Raw genomic sequence first — 22,359 nt, 5'->3', positions numbered from 1 at the left:
GGAATATTGTCAACTTGGGGATGGAAGATCTCAACGTTCCTTGGAGCAATTTTAGCCGTCCTATTCTCTTGTTGCCTGTGCGTTCAGTGTGGTCCTGCAGTCTGTGGCCAGTTGGCTACTTTATGTGTTCCATGATCTGCTGCTCAGAAGACAGAGAATATTAGAATGATGGTGCAGCAAGAGCTTGAAGATCTCATGAACATCATTGTTGATTCTGACTCAGATTAACATGAGTTGGTCTGTTTTTGCCTGAGTAATGGCAAAAGGAGGGGCTGAGGTTCTGTAAATTACAAATTTGTTCGTGCTCAGCCTCCATTTTGTGATCGCAGCCATTTTATGTTGCCCTCACTCAGGCAGCTCGGCGAACGCGATGTTTTTGTCGTTTCTGCTTTGCGTGTCAGGTGGCATCCTTGCCTATGTTCACTAATGAGTGTCAGGGTCTGGCAGAGTACACTAATTCCTGTCTGAGCTGATTAATCCCCGTCCGGACTACATGTCGTTTCACACCATTGTTTCCTCTAAGTTATCTTATCAGCTGTCCTTCGCTACACGTCTCATGCATTCTCCTGTTTCACGAACTGTCCTTCTACAACACGCAGCTGTGTTTTCTCTGCTTGTAAATCAAATTGTGTGGATTCATTTGTGATTTACTTAAGGGGTCGAATGACAAACAAGAACCGGGAACTTGAGTTGCTTTAGTCTTAAAACATTGTCTATAACGTTTGCCTAGAGCTCATGCGTGATTGCATTTTGCATTGTATTGTATCATATATAAACCTGTGCGCCACGGAGTTAAGTGGCAGTCTCTTTTGAACTTCGTTGTACTGACGACTTCTAAGACCACTGTACTAGCTGCAGCTAATAAATACCATCTTCTACGCCAGACGAAGAGTCCGTGTCTCTGTTTTTGACAAGGCAGGTGAACCCCGGGGATTTAGGCGTACCCTGCGCCGCCGGGCCTTAAGGATGCGGTTCTCCACTCTTACTGTTCATTTATCACCTTTAATCTGCCTTTCTCTGTTCATTGTTGGCCTTTAATGTGTCTCTTTCAGCTTGTTTCAGACCTTTATTCTGTTATTTCTGCTCTGTTCTCACCTTCGTCTTGCTGTGTTCTGCTTAGGGCTCACCATTGTTCTGCATCCTTCTGCTCATTTGTGACCTTCATTCTGCTTGTTTTTCTCGTTTCTCACCCTTATCTTTCCTCTTTCTGCTCTTTGCTGACCTTTATTCTGCCCCCATGTGCCTTGCTTCATATTCAAATGGGCCCGAGGAGCTAGTGGTCCACAGGGCTCAGAGAGGTTTACGCAGACCCCAAATATTTTATTGTAAGCCCTGGGGAGGTGGTGGTCCCCAGGGCGCAGGGAGTCTGCGAGTCTCTCCCCAAGCATTTGATATGGAGCCCTGGAGAGGTGGTGATCTCTGTGAATCATTTGAGCCTATGAAGGGACTCAATGCAGCCCCCCTTCAAAATTTAAATAAAGCCACAGGGAGATAGTGGTCCCAGGGGCTCAAAGAGCCACCTGGTGGCCCCGTTCAAAACAAGCACGGGAGCTTAGGCTTGTTTTTTGTAAATTATTTAAATTTGTGCAACATTAAAAAAAAAAAATGTTTTCTGGCCTGGTGGGGTCGAGGGACCCCATGACCAAGTTTAGGAGGTCAGGGTATTCCTAGTACGCCTCCTTTTCTTTTTCTAACTTTTTTCCTGGTTGAATTGTTGAAAGCCAATTAGTGCTCTGCATTTACCTGTTCGAGCTTGTTACTATTCGCAAATTGGCCGCAATCCCAAATTATCTTCTTTTTCCCCCTTAAGTTTCTCAACAACTACTGAATGGATTTACACCAGGTAATTGAAAGTGTAATCTGCAAACCAAAATCTACCTTTTTGTCAAAATCAGTGTAGTTCCATCAAGAAGTTCGGGCTGTAAGTGTGTCTAAAGGTCTTAGGGGAATTAACATGGGGAATTCACTTTTTTTTACCCCTTCCCCTTTGTCTTGGCCCTTGCTTGACGGTTTGCCCTGAAACCTTCCATTAACACCTTGGCTGCTAGGCGTTTTCCCCTCTCATGCTGGATCCTTTGCTTTCCCATTGTTTCATGACGAGCTCAGCTCGTCATCAGCACAGCTCACCCGTGCATCATGACGAGCTGAGCTCGTCATCAGCATCGAAAGGGTTAAAAACAAAATACACTGATCTCCTTTTTTGGGAAAATTTGGTGAAGATTCATCAACCAGCGCTAAAAGAAGGTAAAAAACACTTTCCCTATGAAACCATGGTCCCAACCATAAATACCTACTGGCAACCACCAATAGGTAATGATACATTTATGTATGTATATATACATATGTGTGTGTGTGTGTGTGTGTGTGTGTGTGTGTGTGTGTGTGTGTGTGTGTGTGTGTGCGGGTGTGTGTGTGTGTGTGCGGGTGTGTGTGTGTCTGTGTGTGTGTGTGTGACTGTGTGTGTGTGTGGCTCTGTGTGTGGCTCTGTGTGTGTGGGTGGCTCTGTATGTGTGTGGGTGGCTCTGTGTGTGTTGGGTGGCTCTGTGTGTGTTGGGTGGCTCTGTGTGTGTTGGGTGGCTCTGTGTGTGTGTGGGTGGCTCTGTGTGTGTGTGTGTGGCTCTGTGTGTGTGTGTGGGTGGCTCTGTGTGTGTGTGTGTGTGTGGTGGCTCTGTGTGTGTTTGTGGGTGGCTCTGTGTGAATGACTGTGTGGGTGGCTCTGTATGTGTGTGTGGATCGCTTTGTGTGAGTGGCTGTCTGGGTGCAAATGCAATAGGTCTCGCATTTGGAGCGATTAAGCTATTGGCATTGTAAATTACATTGCCATTTATGTATGTTTTAAAAACATAAATACAAATAATGTCATGAGCAATGCCAATAGCTCTAACTTTAACAATGCCGAGACCATCGCATTGTAAATGCTTGTTGGTGGGTGGAACAAGGAGTGCTGAAGCCCACTAGTAACATTTAATTTACATGCTTTTGATACAAGTGATGTAATAAATACTAGATGTAAAGGAAATGAAATGTGCCCTTTAGGGTATGCCAATTCTAACCTGTTTAGAAAGGAGAGCATAAGTACTTTACCACTGGTGTGCAGAGTCTTCTGCCAGCAAAAATGATATCGGTAAAAGAAAGAATACATCTGTGGTAATACCTCACAAAATATGGTAATTTCCAACAAATATGTTTTCAGTCCTTTGGAAAACATTGGCTTGAGCATGATCAAGAGAGTTTTGGCAAACAGGGCAAATATTTCTCTTGTTAAGATCTACTCTCCAGACCTTTGTTAATTGTCCTTGTTGGGTTAGTACTAAGAGTTTTGAGTGCGGCAGGTAGATTGTGGAAAACCTTACTTAGTTGTCTCTTTGGAAGTGGGGTATGGAATACCTAGGAGATTTGTATGGAACTTACCATACCGGGCTTTCTGTGCTTCATATTGTGATTGTATTATTTGCTTGGTTGGAAGTCAGTTAAGGCCTTCAGGGCAGATGTTATGTTTTAAAGTTGCTCAGATCAACAAAAGAGTGAATCAAAAACATATATAGCAACCTCGTACTGAACGTCCGAGATGCAAAGGAAAGAAAATGGATGTAGTAATACATACATAAGGGAGTGGGACACAACCAAGTGATTTTAAGAACCCTCACTCACCACCTGGTGGTGACATGCTTCATCACCGGGTTCCCACTGGAAAGACAGAGTGTCTTTCCAGTGTGCTTCAATGCCTGGTTACAGCGGAGCTGGATCTTGTGAGTGTTGAGGGTGTGATTGAAGCCAAATTCAGCTTGAGTGAGTGCGAAAATAAAGAAAAAACTTAAAAAGTGCAGAATCGTGACTTTCAACTATTTTATTAATAGTCCGATGTGCACTGGTTAGAAACAAATTTAGATGGACACATAGGTGTGGTCTCGGTTATTAAAGACCCCTAGTCCATATTCAAAGAGTAGGTCGACATGTTTCTGCTTAGTAAGAGCCCGAGTCGCTAGCTTTCGTCAGGACCATAAAGTGTGATCCTCCGGTGGTGTACACGCCCTAAGGCGCACCCTGCCGTGAGGAATTTGTGTAAAAAAGAAAAAGTTTTTCCCTTTCCAGTGAGTATTATACTTACAGCAAAAAAGCCGTTCAAGACACACACAGCAATTTGGCTGGGGTCATGTACAAGAGGTGCATCAGTGTGAGACCCCCTGGGCAAAACGCGATGTGGGGCAATTCTTCACGCCGCAATTATGTTTGCAGGCGACTCGCCGCCAAATACCTATTTTGGCACAATCACGGCCCGGACTGAACGAATGGTTCACATGGTGTACAGGGTGCACCTTAGGGCGTGTACACCACCGGAGGATCACACTTTATGGTCCTGACGAAAGCTGAGCGACTCGGGCTCTTACTAAGCAGAAACATGTCGACCTACTCTTTGAATATGGACTAGGGGTCTTTAATAACCGAGACCACACCTATGTGTCCATCTAAATTTGTTTTTAACCAGTGCACATCGGACTATTAATAAAATAGTTGAAAGTCACGATTCTGCCCTTTTTAAGTTTTTTCTTTATTTTCGCACTCTCAAGCTGAATTTGGCTTCAATTACACCCTCAACACTCACAAGATCCAGCTCCGCTGTAACCAGGCGTTGAAGCACACTGGAAAGACACTCTGTCTTTCCAGTGGGAACCCGGTGATGAAGCATGTCACCACCAGGTGGTGAGTGAGGGTTCTTAAAATCACTTGGTTGTGTCCCACTCCCTTATGTATGTATTACTACATCCATTTTCTTTCCTTTGCATCTCGGACGTTCAGTACGAGGTTGCTATATATGTTTTTGATTCACTCTTTTGTTGATCTGAGTTACTAGAACTAGGGGTATAAGAGTGAACATTCATACCCTTTCTCTCTTGTTGGTTTTGGTGGATGTTTTAAAGTTGAGCAGGCAACAATAGGATTTTTTTCTTGTTTTCAAAGAGGTGTAGGAAGGTCCTGTTGCTGTGTTCCAGCCAATGGAAAAGGTATTCTGTCATTCTAGAAGCCAATGAAATGGAGCCAACTTTGATTCAGCTAGTCATGAAATGAATGTAGGCAGTTTGCTACATGCTTGCAGGCCCTTTGGTCTCTTGGACATCGTGGAATGAAGCTTTGTGTTACCAGTGTTCATGTGATTACTAATATTGATGATGAATAGGTACCTGGCCCGTGGTGTAAGTTAAGAGTACAAATCCTCCTTCTGGTGTTTTCAGCTACTCTAGGTGAGATAAGTATCAGCATACTCAGGACATGTCCTAGTTCTGTGATTTGTGCTTGGTGCTTAAGCAATATGTATTTCATTGTAATTGTATTGTATTGATATAGCCCTTACTACCCCTGACGAGGCGTTAAAGTGCTTTTTTTTTTGGCAAGTAGCACGCTACTCCGGAACCCAAGAAGGATTAGTGTTGAAATAGCATAGTTTGAATTTGAGTGGTGGATAGGTTAGTCACTTATTTGGATTCAGATGGATAGAAGAGGGAAAAAGGTTTGCATTTATATAGCAATTGTTACCCCTAATTGGGTGTTGAAGCGCTTGTTTTGGCGAGTAGCACGTTACTCCGGAACCCATAAAGGATTAGTGGTGAATTAGTATGGTGAAATATGAAAGTATTTTGAGTGGTGGATATTAGTCAATTATTTGTATTGAGAAGGATAACGGAGGGATAGAAGAGGGAAAAAGGGTTGCATTTATATTGTGCCTGCTACCCCTGATAAGGTGTTGAAGCGCTTTTTTTGGCGAGTAGCACGCTACTCAGAACGCATAAAGGATTATTGGTGAACTAGTATAGTGAAATATGAAATTTGATAAGTGGACATGTCCTCTGTTATTTTGATTGAAGAGGATAAGGACGTCATAGCAGCAGTGGGAGGCTTGGGATGAGTAAATATCATGTGGTGGGGAAGTGTCAGAGGGAAGAGTTTAGAAAAGCTTGTTTTGGGGGATCAGTATAGTGAAAAAGGTGTCAGATGGTGCAAGGAGTGGTAGAGATGGGGAGAGTCTAGAAAGGGCGCTTTTGGGGGTCATAGTAGTAGTATAGGATTTGAGACGAATGAGAGATTGGATATAGAGGATATATTGATAGAGGTATAGGGTGAGAAATAGGGTAGTGCATTGGAATGAGTAGTAGAAAGAGGTTTGAGATGAGTTGAGGTAGAAGATGTATTCAGAGAGGTATAGGGTGAGAACTAGGTTAGTGCATTGAATATGCTGAATTAGAAGAACGTAATAAATATATAGATCCATAAGTACATGCAAAGTTTATAGATGCATATAGGAAGGAAGTATATGTAGATTAAAGATATTGATAGGGGTATAGTGTGAGAAATATGGGTAGTGCATTGAATATGCTTTTTTTTGGGGGGGAGTAATAAATACATAGATCCAAGTACATGGAAGGTATATAGCTGCTTAAAGGAAGTAAGTATAAGTAGATTAAATATGCATTTGATAAACTCTGGTTTTCAAGTGTTGTACTTTAAAAATGTATTTATTTATTAATTTTCTTTTTTAAACATAATTATTCGACATGTTCACACAAAGCAATACACATATCTAGGCACATATCTATAGCACAAATAAATGCTTATATACAGAGGGATAGTCTGTATATTTCTGTTTGTGCATGGTGCTTATGTTGGGGAGAGCCAATTTTTGAGTAGTTTTCTGAAAATAAGGTGGTTGTCGGTGAATCTTATGTTGGGGGGTAAAGAGTTCCATATTTTGGCTGCTTGAACAGAGAAGGATGTGCCACCCATTTTTTTTTTTTGTATCTTGGGATTTTGAGGCGAGGTGCCACTCTAGAGCCGAGGTTCCTATGATGAATATGTTTGGTCATTTTATTTCTGATGAAGAGTGGTCCCATTCCATGTATCGCTTTGTGGGTGATGCAAAGCAGCTTGAAAGTGGATCTTTTGACAACCGGTAACCAATGCAGGGCTTTCAAGGCAGGGGAGATGTGGTCTCACGGTTTGATATGCAAGAGTAGTCTGGCAGCCGAGTTCTGAAATCTTCCATAGAGTGCATTTTCTCTTTCCTTAAGTCTCGGTGGGTATGAAACTGGGGTGGAAAAGGTGTCCCAGTTCATATTAACAGGTCCCAAGACCAAACATTTACATTTTATGGATCATCCAGAATTGTCATACGTATCTGACTCGTGGTCCTATCCCTGGCCTTTTGTCACCTTGTTGGGACAAGTTGATTACATTTCTCTTCAATAGCAGGAACAAAGGCTTCCCACTCGCAAAAGGAGTACTTTACAGTGCTGCCCTCCGCTCCTTAGCAAGGAAGGAGTTGAGATGAAAATCTGCATCCTTCACAGCATCAAGAAATCCGCTAGTGACATTTATTTATGTGTAGATTAAATCAGAGACCTAAGGTATATTATTAAACTGATTGCATGATATACAAATATGGCATATCCCTACCATTCATCTTAGATGACATGACCTTCATCCTTCCTCACAACTGACCTTTATGGGGTCAGCATTCTACTCTTTGAACTTAAGTTGTTGCCTAGGGCATTACACCTAACTCTTCCAAATTTTTAAATACCTACACTTTATATGAATTATCTACCCCCTACAAAATAAAATCTGTATAATTCTAAAATCTCATAGGATCAGCTTTTCATCCTCTTTGCCTTTAGTCAGCAAAGTTTTAGGTAAACAGTAGAACTTAACTGCAATCTCATGTTGGGCACAGCAGACTCCTACATTCATACCTTTCCTTTAGGCCATCCATCCACGGCGAGCACTGAAACAGTATTGATTCAGATAGTCATTGATGCTCGTCACTTCGTAGGCAGAGAGGAACCATGCCAAGGAGCTGTTAGACTTATTGTCTGCTTTCATACCTTTGACTACCATATCTTACTTTTAATTTTCTCCTCAAACCACACCTGATAACTCCCTGTCTCCAGCAGGTTGCCACAAAACTCAATCTTCACACGTTTTCCTTTAATATTTACATAGAGCTCTGCTGACCACTTTAACCCCTTTCATGCTGATGACGAACCCCAGCCGTCATGCACTACGGTGCTCGTGTGCTGATGACGGCTGGGGTTCGTCACGGCCCGCCCCTGTTCGTGCTGTTTACAGCACACCAGGGGAATCACGGCCGCGTGGAAAGGGTTAAAATTCACAATCTCTCAATATTCTGACAAACTATGAGCACTATCTTGGTGTCTTTAACATGAGACATTCACACTGTCAGGACTTACTACATCCAATCCTCGATATTTGACACACACTTCAAATTATACCCCAAAAAATGCCATTTAGTTTTCTTCGATGTGTTCATCAGAACAGGTTCAATACAGGCAATCTAACACGAACGTTGAGTGTTTTGCTCAGGGATGTGGAATTCCTATAGTCCGATGCCTGGGACATATTGTTTGGGGTCAAGGGCAACAAGTTTCCATGTGTATTTTGTCCTTGGGACAAGTAGGCCCAACCCCCTACATCACTAACCCTTTGACTGCCAATTTACAGTACCGCATTATGGATCAGGGAAATGTATTGCCTGCAGTTAAGGTAATATTTGTGTCCATGTGTTAACTGTTCAAACTTGTATTTATGGTTCATTAATGCAAAACATTTTTAGGGGGAGCGATCTAAGTACATGTTGTAAGTTGCGACTGTACTATTATTGACAGTGGTTCCAGTATAAAAATGTGTACACACGTTTTCAATGTTTAGCAATGTGAGGCTACGCATACTGTTCCCAAAATGCACTTTGGTTAGATACAAATATATGCAGAAACTTGAAAGGAAGATTGATTATTCTTTGCTTTCAAAATAACATGTTCACAAAAAAATGCAAAACTATTTCGCTAAACTACTGTAACGTTTTAGGTACTGTTTGCCCTTGGCATCATTTAGTAAACTGTAGTGATGCATGCTAGAATTTACCGAAAATATTCATAATGAAAAATCAGTGTAACCAGTTTAAAAGATTACGGGAAACATTCAAATAAACAATCATTGGTAAAGCCAATCGGTCTGAAATTGTTCAGCAGCCATTTGGTTTTGTCAATGCATGACTTGTTTTGGCATGTTTTTTGTAAAAGCTTATTGGTGTGAGAGCTGCTAGGCCCTTATTATAACAAACATTGGCAAAATCAAAAATTGTTTTGGTTTCAAGAAACACACATGGCCACAGTAGTTCCTGGCACTGAACAAAACAACTGTGTGTTGTTTATGCTCCTTGTAAAAGAACAGAATGCGGTCACTCACAGTGAAGCTAGCCGATCGGCAGAGAGACAGAATTTTAATAATCACAAAATGCTGTGGTTCACGCCGGACCTAATTAGGGGCCCAATTATTAATTAAAGTCTCAAAAGTGCATTCATGTCCTTGCATTAAGTGCAGATATACGACTTTCGAGAATTCACAAGACTTTACAGAAGTAGGTCAAGAATTAGTACTCCTAGTAAAATATTTGTGAGTAGGTGTAGATTTGCTCATGCGAAAATGGTTGCAAGTGTACTTTCCCTCCAACCACTTTTTTCCCTACTTGGAAGCATTTTTATGTCTGCCACTGTCAGGAGTACATTTCCAACCTTTCTTTGTATGGGAAAAGATTAGAGAAGAGTTGGTAAAAATCCTTAAAACATGCAAGTTAGTAGGTTTGCACGGACTCAAAAGGGCATTCCAAACCTGGAATTGTTGTTTCCCTTCAGCGCCAATATGTGGATCTGCGGAAACGTGGCAACATAAGGGAATTGCTAGTATTCAAACCCTACTATGGAAGGAGCCCTGGCTTAATCAGAGAGGCAATTTCGGAGCTCTCATATAATGAGATTGCTGCCTTCATTTGTCACCGAAATACATGGCACAAAAGGGACAGTGGATTTTGTTACGGGACAAGTAGATTTATGAAGCAACCTGCCCCATGAACAAGTAGATATTTTATTAAATTCCACACCTCACACTGATATATAATGTATACTCAATCTAGTTCCATTTCATTATGATCTCACATGACCAATAAGGAACACACTGCTTTGTACTAGCTGAATCTCCTTTGAAAATAAAATATTTACTCCCCAGTCAAGTGTTTCTCCTTAGCTCTAGGTTTTCCACATATGCAACAGGTAGGCATATTGAATATTTTACCCGACTTATTACTTTATGGATTCTCCCCACCTTTCTGCTGCCTTAGCCCCAGCCACAGATGGGATGCCCTTATTACCCAACCCATCATGATGGGTACTGGCTTCGTCTGTCAGCCATATGAAATTGAAAAACTACTCTCATTTCTAGATAGCTCAGCACCAACAATTCGGATTCTTGCCAACAAGTATGGGATATTAAGTTGTGAAAGAGGAACCTACTGTCCCAGCCTCTCATTTCTGGAAATCTAGAGAGCCACTCACCACTGGTCATGAGCAGACACTCAACTCTGGATTGAGGTGCTGTATACCAACAACTAGGGCTATCCCTGACTGATGCCCGGTGGAGCTACCTGTTCGCTAAAGAGGAGATGGGTAGTGGACTTCCCCCTCGGCCATCACCTACCTAGCCGGACTTTGGGCAGCCTTTCCTTCGTCTCTATGTCGTATCTCCCTCCTACCCCTTTAACCTTCTCTCTACCTTTCTATGCTCCATTTATATTGCCTTCATATGTTCTTTATATGTTTTTTTAGCCGTGGCCTTGCTATTTGACCGAGGCCCGGTGGAGCTACCCGATAGCTAAAGAGGAGATGGGTCGTGGACTTCCCCCTAGGCCATCACTTACCCAGCCTGACTTGGGGCTGACTTTCCCTCGCCTCGCCTCGCCGTCGTATCTCCCCCTTACCCCTTAACCCTACCCCCTTACCCTTCTATGCTCATTTATCTCATTTTCGATACTCTTTAAATGTTTTACTAGTAATCTGATGTAACCTGTTTCGTGTTGTCATTGTTGTAACTTTGTGGAACCTCATGTAAAGCGCTCTGATACCTTCGGGTCTAGCCAGCGCTATATAAAACTCATTAAAGAAAATCCTGGTTCCAATACAGGAAGAACCTAAAGGTACTCTAGTTTTAGCAATGTCTTCTTCCACAGACTTACTAATGATCCTTTTTATATAAATAGATTTATGAAATATATTATACCAATGCCTTCTCGTGGATCTTTCGATGAACAACTAGTTAGTCTGCCATGAACACTGATCACTTACCTCAAATGAAAACCATGCTACCATGGAAATGGTTATACCCATGCAACTCATAATTTTTGATGTATGATTGAATTGTAAATTCATCAACCACAGCATAATCATTGGCCCTATATACATTTTGAATATTCATCAGTTACATCATTGTTCTCTTTCCCCCTTTTTAGGTCTCGACCTCTGCCAATGCGCTTGCCCATTGTAGATGTCGAGATCTAATGTAGGCGAAACAAACTCTTGAAACCAGCGAGGATTGTTCCCAATGCGCTTGAGTAAGTCACATGCAACGCTTCCCAGCGCGCGCTTGGCCTCACTTCTCAATCACACCCCATATGGTCATTCACTCCCACTCGCTCGCACATCAAAGGCTGCCGCTCCCCCCCCCCCCCTCCCCCCTCCCAGCAATGCCAAAAGCTTTTTTTTTGCCGCTCGGCCTCACATTTACAGCCGCGCGGCGCCATTGCTTGTTTTTCTCACTTGCAGTCTTGTTCACGCTGTCCAGCAGCCTGCCCCTCACTGCAATAATAACCCCATGGTTGGCCAGGAAGCGCCAGCAGTGTGTCTGTCCATACGTTTGAGACTGAGGTGATTTAGCTGAGGTTTGCACCGTCGGAGCTCCGTTTGTCAGTGGGCTATCAGACGGCGAGTCATCAGGCCGGCTCCAGGTGTTCACTGCTCGGCTGCGCTGCTCGTATCCGTCAAATGCACAATTCAATTTCAAGAAGCTGTCTTGCGAACAATATTTCTTTCCTATATCCAACACAAAGTCCCCCCTCCCCCCATGAGTTTTCAAATCCGCCCTTACACCTACTGTTTTTTTTTTTCGTTTTAGTGCACGCGCGTGCGCGCGCACAACTTCTTGGCATGTCTTTCCTGTTGCCTGCCTCTCGCCTCGCATACCCACCCTTCTCCCTCCGATTTTTTTGTTTCTGACTGCCTTTCTCTTTCTGACTCGTGCTCTCCTCCTCCTGCCTCGGGTGCTGACCTCTCTGCGGTTCTCGGAAGCAGCCTCCCTGGCAAGTGGGGCTTTAACAAACACACGAGCCTTTAATGAAATTAACCAAATTCTTCAATAACACTGCAATGTGTGTAAATACGGTTCTTCCATATTCAGTGCGGAATTTAAAAAGACAGCAGATAAAATGTACCACGTGGGAGTAAATTAATGGTGCTCATGCGCTATACAAAAGCTCATAAATTCACTACGTAGTCAACAGAAACCAGTATTTCGCATGGACTATTTAATCCCCACTGGACATTCCAGCGCCTACATACCTTGCTTGTTTGAAGTAACTGCGCTTCTATGAGCTGAGCTAATGGTTTTAGTTACACGTAGCGCTCAACAGCCAACCCAGCTTTGTTTCTAAACACCCTTAATTGCTGCAGATAAAGCCTGTACATGAAAGCAATTTGCCCAGTAACACACATTTTTGTAAACAGGGAAAGTCGGTATTGGAAGTCGGGTTTGCTCGACTCCCTGCCGACAACATTCTCCGATGTTTATCTGCTTTACAATTATTGTTAGGGTAACATGAACCAGATTTTGTTAAGAACAACAGAAGTGCAATGGACACATTAGTATGTGAACTCATGAGCGAGTTATCAGAGTATTGTGCTTTCGATAGAAGGGGCCGCACACATTGTTTAGAGCGTACGGTCACCCCCACTGTTACTGAAGTGGGGGTGTTCTTTGCACCCCCAACTTCCCTCCTCCTGCCAGTACCCCAGTAAAACATCTCAAACTTCGACACTCAGGCAATTCTATCCAGACAAAGTTTGTTGAACTCACAGGCGTTGTCTCATCTTTACCCTCGTACAACTCCCTAATGCAGTGTTATATATAAATGGATACCATCCTTCATAGCCCACACTGCAGAACTTCAGCGCATGTGGGCGCTTTAGGGAGATAGCACGATGGATTCAATGCAAGAGCCAGACACAATGAATTGACCCAAAGCCCTTAAGTATAAATTATTTTTAGCGGCACTCATTTCATCTTTGGCAAAAGGATGAAAGGTGAGTTGGCTCTGACTGAGTTCAGACCTGGGAGCTGCACGTGCCCCCTCAGCGGCGGGTGCTCATCAGAATCAGCCACCTGTCTCGTTTTTTTTTACGGTTACTGGATTAAACCATGACTCACTCTCATCGCCCGGATCACTCTTGGTACAAAATGTGATATGATTGCCGTCCCAAAGCGCTGCACATGCGGTTCTAGGCACGCTCCTGACAGCTGTGCTTTAGTTAAAAGATAGAAAGCTGTAGATTACGAAGTTACTGAATTCAGCATCCATTTTGCAATAATTACATAAATCAACTGTACACAAGCATGTGCAGACCGTTAATTATATTACCCAAACACTGTGATTTTTTTGGTTCAGTGATTTACCAATGAGCATATAAAAAGCATACAGGCCGCAAACAGCAACTCTGGCATCTCAGAGGTTCTATTCTACATCAGTGGAGCTCATTTAATTAGTCGAGCATTAGTCTGACATTTAAATCCGTGGCATACAGTTACACGTTGATCTCTGCGGTGCTTAGCAGAACCCTCTTAGCTACCTTACCAGTTCATTTTGCTTTTTTTTATTTCTATCAACAAACACTACAAAACCTTCAGCTGTCCCCCCACCAGTGCCCCCTTGCAAACTACAACTCCGTGCCCCTCTGCTTTACCTCTGCCATGCCTCTTATCAAACTGCAATGCCAAGCCTCACACTTTTACCCTCGTCAGGCCCCCTATGAAACTACAACTTCGTGCTCCTCTGCTCTATCCTCGCTATATCCCCATCAAAGTACACCTCCGCACCTTGTACTTTACTCCGCCATGCTCCTTATTAAACTACAGCTCTATCCCCCGTCAACTCTGCCATCAAACTGCAATGCTAAGCCTCACAGTTCTACTCTTTGATTCATTCCTATTAAGGTAGCACCCCGTGCCTCTCCGCTCTAGTCACCTCTAATCTACTATCAAACTACAATCCTTTTCTGTCTGCTCTATTGTTAGTATACCTCCTGTCAGGCTACAATCCCGTAGCTGCAGTTTTACTTTTAACACCACTCTTATTAGAACTACACCACTCTGCCCTTCACATTATTCTATCAGACCTCCTATCAAACAATAACAATAAAGCTCTATATTATGTTGCCACAGGCATTCTTAATGTTTAGGTATTCGTGCGTTCTCTTCTAACAAACACTGTGGTTAACTTGTGAACGCGGTCATAAAGATTAATATGTATTCAAGGTGCAATTTTGGCTGCTTTATTGAGTCTTAAACATTCAACCTTCGCAGCTTTGTTAATACATTTATCGGAATTACAGTTTGGCTTTGTTAAAAATTTAAGCTAGCTCATGAGGCAATAGCGTGCATGTAATAATGAAACTGCTAAGGCTTATTGTAGATTTGTCTAAGTAATACATATCAGCCCAGTTTTATGTATTCACATGTTTAATTCACTTTCTTTCATTGTGCTTCCTTTACCTTGTTTTCAAATACACTGGGGGAATTACGTGATTTGCCCAGGATCACGCCATATCGAGGCAACGCCGAGAGTTCAACCCAGTTCCAGGGTCAGTAGCTCTACCGTAGCCATGCATTCGTAGTGTTAACCCACTAGCCCCTGACCCGCTTGCCAACATGGTTTTAAACAAGCCCATCTGCTTTTAAAACACCACCTCATCCTGCTCCCTGCAGTGGCATAACTAAATTTGAACCCCCCCACTTGCAAACTACGGGGTCAGTGGGGGCTTATTTTCTGCCACTCCTATCGATCTATCGATCTATCTATCTATCTATCTATCTATCTATCTATCTATCTATCTATCTATCTATCTATCTATCTATCTATCTATCTCACTCTATTTATCTTATCTAGCTATCTCCCTCTATCTATCTAGCTCCCTCCCTCTATCTATCTAGCGCCCTCACTCTATCGCCCTCACTCTATCGCCCTCACTCTATCGCCCTCACTCTATCTATCGCCCTCACTCTATCTATCGCCCTCACTCTATCTATCGCCCTCACTCTATCTATCGCCCTCACTCTATCTATCGCCCTCACTCTATCTATCGCCCTCACTCTATCTATCGCCCTCACTCTTATCTATCGCCCTCACTCTTATCTATCGCCCTCACTCTTATCTATCGCCCTCACTCTTATCTATCGCCCTCACTCTTATCTATCGCCCTCACTCTTATCTATCGCCCTCACTCTTATCTATCGCCCTCACTCTTATCTATCGCCCTCACTCTTATCTATCGCCCTCACTCTTATCTATCGCCCTCACTCTTATCTATCGCCCTCACTCTTATCTATCGCCCTCACTCTTATCTATCGCCCTCACTCTTATCTATCGCCCTCACTCTTATCTATCGCCCTCACTCTTATCTATCGCCCTCACTCTTATCTATCGCCCTCACTCTTATCTATCGCCCTCACTCTTATCTATCGCCCTCACTCTTATCTATCGCCCTCACTCTTATCTATCGCCCTCACTCTTATCTATCGCCCTCACTCTTATCTATCGCCCTCACTCTATCTATCGCCCTCACTCTATCACACTCACTCCATCTATCTCATTACCACAGCATCACTCAGCACCACCACAGCATTACTCAGGGGCACCACAACATCACTATGCACTATCAAAGCATCACTAAACGCCACAGCATCAATCTGTGCAACCATTCAACAACAACTGGTTCAAAAACGTTCTCTCAATGTTTCAAACTTTATTACAAATGTCACAAAAAAGATGTTAATATTTCACTTCTGTACTTGGTTTTTCGTCACAATAAAATAAACCGAACATAATCTTCACAAAAGTTCTTTGAAAAAGTTTAAGCTATTGCGATTATAAATTACACTAACTTTTCTTTAAGTATTAATTATTAAAATAAATTAGAAGCCATTGTTATTTGTAATATCAATACATCTAAGTCACGTAAATACAACACATATTGCATTACAAATGCTATAGGTGTCACATTTGCGAAAATTAGAAGTATTGGCATTGTAAATGACAAAGCTATTAATTTCGCTATTTTCAAAACCAACACATAAATTTAAAAAAAATCATTTATAATACCAATAACTCAAACTTTCCTAATGCGAGACCTATTTCATTGCAAATGCTTGTTCGTGTAAATAGCTGCACTACCCTTTTGCGCCAGATTCACATCAAATACGCTAAATATAATGTAGCCTAGAACGCTAGCCAGCGCTAGAAGCGTGCACAGGTAATAATTGGTTCTAAACTGCTTACCTTTCATCTTACAGACCTATTTGATTAATTAACCTGAACACTGATTTATATCAATCGTTTCTCATACTTTTTGTGCTGTCAGCTTTGAGCAAGAGATTGAAAAACATTAATATTGAGTAGAGATATCTTCCATTCATTGTGATTTTGAATAGGATTAGGAAGTAATGGAGCTAATACATTAATATTATTTAACTTGAATAATCTAGCATTGTCATATAGTGAAGATGTATTTAATGGCAGGGTCATTTATTCAATAAACTAATATCAAGGATTCTGTTTGGAATCTAAATACTTCAAGAATCAAAAACTAAATATTTATAGATGTTAAGACCTACTTGCTTTATTTTCTTGTGTGTGAATACATCTGTATTTCAAAGTTTTATTTTTTATAGTGAAAAGCTCTAAACATTACATAAATAAAAGTAACTGAACATGTCACCCTCTATATAATATGCAGTTCAATGTAGAGTGAACCATATGTGAGGATAGACTAAGCTGCGATAATCTTTGTTGTCTCTATTTAATGTATTAACACGCTTGCTTTACTCGTTATTGAGCAGCCCTTAATTCCTAATTTAAGGATATTGATGTCACTGTTTGCATTTTAGATATGAGTTTGAAATTACCCTGGTCTCCTGTTGAACAAAACTGATGACAACAGTGTTCTTGTTTTTCGTCAAGCGTACCATATTGACCATATGCTTTCTCTCCCACATTTATCTACAGCGGTGATTGGCCTTTTGTACCCTTGCATCGACAGACATCTTGGAGAGCCGCACAAATTCAAGAGAGAGTGGTCCAGCGTAATGCGATGTGTAGCTGTTTTTGTGGGTATTAATCACGCCAGCGCTGTATCCTTGTCCTGCAAATTGTTTAAGCACATTCATAGCTTTTATGCACTTCTCTATTTCTTTTGGTTGGTCAGCAATAATTGAGCATAACTTTTAAAAATCCGCATTTTCAAATGGGCTCCTGGTAGGTGGTAGCAATATAAACAAGCATTTCAATGCAATAGGTCTCGCATTATTAAAGTTTGAGCTATTGGAGTTGCATTATTAGCCCGTCGTTTCACGTTAACTCACTCAACAGTTCTGGCTAGTGTTTCCAATTTTAATAATATGAAAACACAATATTATTATGACTTCTTTATAGTACAACTAACAGTTTGTCTGCCTTTCTGACCTTGAAGTGCTGTGAGAGTGCAGTATACTGTTCCTGACACCCCGGGCGGTATACGGGTTTAAGGACCGTACACTAACTCAGTGTGTGTCTGGATACTGCCCACTGCCAGCGCTGTGTGTGTAGTGGAAACATTCCACCCCATGGACAGTACTGTGGTGTACAGAGCTTTCATAGCTATGCCTGTGCTAAATCAGCCGGTGTAGTGAGCTCTTGCTCGATGGGGTATGCTGACTGGTTGCTTTATGTTAGTTTTTGTTTTGCAGTTATATATTGCGCGAAGTCCACCCAAAAGGATTTGGAGAGATTTACAGGACAACCAGTTACATTACACAAGAACACATTGCCTATTGGAAGGCGCAGGGAGATTAACTAATTTGCCCCGAATCACAGGATGGTGAGCCAATGCCCTGACTCGGACCTGGTTCCTTAGCTTCCCGCTCGGCAGCTCTGGTCATTACACCACATCCTTGTGCTTTATGGAGATTGCCTACTGTCGTGTTGTGTGCCTATGCTCCGTTTTTGTACAGTTCTATTGCAGAGAGGCCTCTAATATTCTGTGCAGTGTGCCACAGTGATGCAACACATCAGGTGTTAGTTGGGAAGAAGGGGGTCTGGGGACACAGTGAGGAGCAGCGGGTTATAGAGGTCCAGAAGTGTGCCCCGGGTGGTACTGTCCCTCTCGTTCCTTAGTATGCAACATGCTGAATACTCTACACAGGGTACCGCCTATAAATAATAAGGTACCCCATACATTGGCAGAACTGTTCATATCTCAAACTCTAAAAAAAACAAGGCGATACCCAGGAGGGACTAACAAGCCTCATAATGAATCGGAATTCAGCTTTTACGAAGGACAATGACACCAGCCAATTGAAAATATGGGTGTAGCGTGGGCTGGGTTTCCACTGCATACTCTATTACAGCATGCCTCACAGAGCGAGCAGTGCTTGTACCCTGCGGCTAGCTCGATCTAAAAAAACTAATTATATAGTTGTCTAAGACTCTTAGCATTACAGTGTCATGTGTGTGCCCCTGAACCTTCAACCTCAGGCAGCCGGCTAAATAAACAAAATTATCGCAGCTTAGTAGAGGGCAATAGCTTTTTTGTGGAAGCACACAACTTCTGCCCCAAAACCATTCTTATATCCCCTAACATATGGACGGATCCAAATCCCCTCTCCTTGTAATTCCCACAAAATAGTCTGGTGACATCCGCGCTGTTAAGCCAGTCCATAAAAAGTTAGTGGTACCTATACCCCACCTCTGCGCCCCACTGTAAATTGTCACTCCTGCTCTTCTTAAGTGAAACCCCAGAGATGAATGTCACATGTGTCAAAGTTCTAATGTTCTCAGTGAAATTGAACTGTTGTTTTATATAGACAGTGTAGTTATGAAGGGTCAGCATCAAGAAAGTAGTTTGACTGTCAATGTTCACAGTTATCACTGAGTACACCAATGTCCACAGCGTTTCTACAGCAAGACTCGTTCATTATTGTAACCCAATCATTGTTTCTACATGCAACACAAAAGTAGATCAGTTTTTGGTTGGCAGTAACAGTTTAAGTTTAATAATTGTATTGACACATTGCAGGATTCATTTACGGGTGATGCGAGTGTTCAGCGCTGTATTAATAATCGCTGATACCCTATTTTGAGTACCAAGCCAGAGTAACTGGGAATATACCCCCACATGCATCAATCTAGGATTTTGCATTTCTTAAATAGCGAAAATTAAGGAATCGCTATTTAGGAAATGCAAAATGCTATGCATCAAGAAATCCTAAAAGTTTTTAGGATTTCTTAATTTTCGGAAATTGCGATTCCTTAATTGCGAAGTGCAATTAAGGAATGGCATTACATTGATTCCTATGGGCCTAGAGGCCCATAGGAATCAATGTAGTCAATTGGAAGGCAGTAGCAAATTGCGAGTGGCACTTAGAAAATTTCATGGGTGCAGGGGGGGGGCCAAAGGACCCCCCCCTGCACCCCTGAAATGCAATTGAAAGTGCATGTTTCACACACACATGTCCTAAGGACATGTGTGTCTGTAACTGGACAGTTTAAAAAATGCATTTTCAAGCATTTTTAAACAATTTCGCAAATTACCACGAGGTTGAACCTCGTGGTAATTTGCACTTCCAATTTGAATAATCGCAATTTTTTTTTTAATGATGCATTGCTTTTAAGGAATCGCAAATTTGCAATTCCTTAAAAGCAATCGCATTTTTGGAATTCGGTAAAAATACCGAATTACTCAAAAATGCTCGATGCATCCCAAACACATATTTAGGAAGTGCAAACGGCCGAATTTACCGATTCGCACCGTTTGCACTTCCTAAATAGGTTGATGCATGTGCCCCATGATACTTTACGTAGTACATCAAAGTAGTACCTGATGCTTCCTTGTAATCCTGGAGTAGCCGCACTCGTGAGACACGGAGCGATTAAAAGCCTACCCCACAGTTGTCCGGATCCAGCTGTCTTTTAGTGGGGAAAAGGGTCGCTGTTGCTTTCTTCTCAGGGGCCCCTATGGCCCGAGGACATCAGGTTTGCGATTCTCAGTGACACTGAACTACCTTGTAATACATTAGTGTCGTTTTCCTGGGTCTGCATTAAAAAAGCGGCTTACGACTGTCAACGATCAACGTTCTCACCGAGTACACAAATGTCCCTCTCGGTTCGAGAGGGAGCACACCAATGTCGTTCTCTGGTATGCGCCGCGTTTAAATTGACAATTTGAAACGTTTACGTTTTGACTTGCACCAAATCAGTTGACACATCTGGCTCTGATTCAAACACCAAGTTACATCAAGCAGAAGCAAAACCTAGAAATCGGGCTGAAACTTATAAACAAGTATGCCAAATGTAATCGCGTCCTCTCTACTGCCAAGTATAAAGCTAAAATGACACATAGAGAGAACAATTCTAGGGCCAAATAGTGAAGTGGAGAGCAAAACAATGCCAGATACTACTTTATTCAAGGTGAAAAGAAAACATCATATTTCACTTTGCCACTGGATTCAAGCAAGCATGGCTGAAGACGGCTGTAATGCCAGAAACCGGTCCTAGGAAGGTTGTTTCCGGTCCAGGGAAGGCATGGCTTGTCAGTTCGGGCTGGCCTGTTCCCATGAGGCACAGGGTCAGACTGATTTGCAAATGGCCATGTCTGAACTGAGATGGCAGATTGGGCTAAAGAACTGTTGACTGGGTGTGAGTTTTTGATTGGTTCAGATGCTCCGTCCAAAATCACCCCTTTTTGTACCGCTTTGACTTGGCAGTTCGGGCTGGACTGATTTGCATATGGCCATTTCTGAACTGGGGTGGCAGAGTGCGTTAAAGAACGGTGATGGATTAAACCCAGATCTGTTGACTGGGTGTGAGTGTTTGATTGGTTCAGATGCTCCGTCCATCACCAACCCCTTTTGTACCGCTTTGTTTGCCATGAGTTGGCAGAGTATGCTCAGATGTGAGTCCCTTGCTCACTTTGCCACTAGATTCAAGCAAGCCTGGCTGAAGACGGCTGTAATGCCAGAAACCGGTCCTAGAAAGCTTGTTTCCGGTCCAGGGAAGGCATGGCTTGGCAGTTCGGGCTGGACTGTTCCCATGAGGCACAGGGTCAGACAGATTTGCATATGGCCATGTCTGAACTGGGGTGGCAGAGTGTGCTAAAGAACGGTGATGTATTACACCCAGATCTGTTGACTGGGTGTGAGTGTTTGATTGGTTCAGATGCTCCGCCCATCACCACCCCCTTTTGTACCGTAATAGGTGACTGAGTAGGTCTGCACAAGGTTCGCAGCCTTGAAATACTCCGGGATGAGGAGTGTAACTGTTGTCGAGAGAGTGAAAGACACACTGCAACTTTCACAAGGACATGCCAACCGGCCCCGACCCCCAACCTTGTGAAAGTCATTGTCTTCACCCGTTCAATCTCTGACAAATCATTTTGCATTTGAAAATGCAATGAAGTCCTTGAATTTTGCATGGTAATGCCCTTTTAATGCAGTTATGTTCTTTAGCGGCATAAAGCCTTCTGGGTGAGCAAATGAATATGGTTCGACATCAAATGTTCGAATTTCCAATAACTTGAGTTGTATTGATTTGTTGTTCAAAAGTAAACCTCACTAGATAAGACTGATGTGTATTTGTTTACAGTATTTCCAAAGTAAATTACTCACAATATATGCAGGCTGCAACATTTTTGGGAGCAGCTAGAAACCCTGTTGAGATGAGTGTAGGTCAGAAGAATACCGGAAGAATCCTATGGTGCTCACACTTTCCTTCTTCAATTATTTATGCTTCAAATGATGGCAACACATTTCAGAAAACCGGCAAGTTTGATTGGTCATGCAAAGCAAAACATGAATATAACCAGTAAGCCCCTAAGAGATCAATATTCAATTACTATATTTTTAAAACAGCCTTATATAATCCAGCGTTTCCAGTTCCTCGTCTCAAAGCTTCACCACCACATAAACAGCAGTGCTACTAAAATTGTTCTACAATAGCCCCATTCGTAATTTACTTTTTCACTGTTCTAAGGCAAACTAAATGTTACTAAATGTTATACTACTAGAACAACCTCAAAAAGACACAAAGTGTACCCTCCACTAGCTTCTGGCTTTATTAAAAAGTGTGACAATCGCGGCATCAGCGCTTTTCCTACAGCCATGTTAAGCTAAAGCGCGGGTGCCTCGATTGTAGCAAAAGAAAAGAAAAAGAAAACTTCTATTTCT

At 42.3% G+C, this 22,359-nt stretch overlaps 1 protein-coding gene across 5 annotated transcripts in view; it reads left to right on the top strand.

Moving 5' to 3' along the window:
* INSIG2 (insulin induced gene 2) overlaps positions 1-22,359 on the top strand; it is a 139,410-nt gene that overhangs the window by 61,935 nt on the left and 55,116 nt on the right. For all 5 annotated transcript variants that reach the window (XM_086957352.1, XM_086957353.1, XM_086957354.1 and 2 more), the window contains one exon: positions 17,168-17,292. In XM_086957352.1, the coding sequence (XP_086813478.1) occupies positions 17,168-17,292 (125 nt within the window). The remainder of the gene's footprint in view (positions 1-17,167; positions 17,293-22,359) is intronic.

Source organism: Lissotriton vulgaris, chromosome 2_1 (genome assembly GCF_964263255.1).
Source record: "Lissotriton vulgaris chromosome 2_1, aLisVul1.2, whole genome shotgun sequence".
NCBI classification, from domain to species: domain Eukaryota; kingdom Metazoa; phylum Chordata; class Amphibia; order Caudata; family Salamandridae; genus Lissotriton; species Lissotriton vulgaris.
This window is presented reverse-complemented; position numbering and strand designations above follow the sequence as displayed.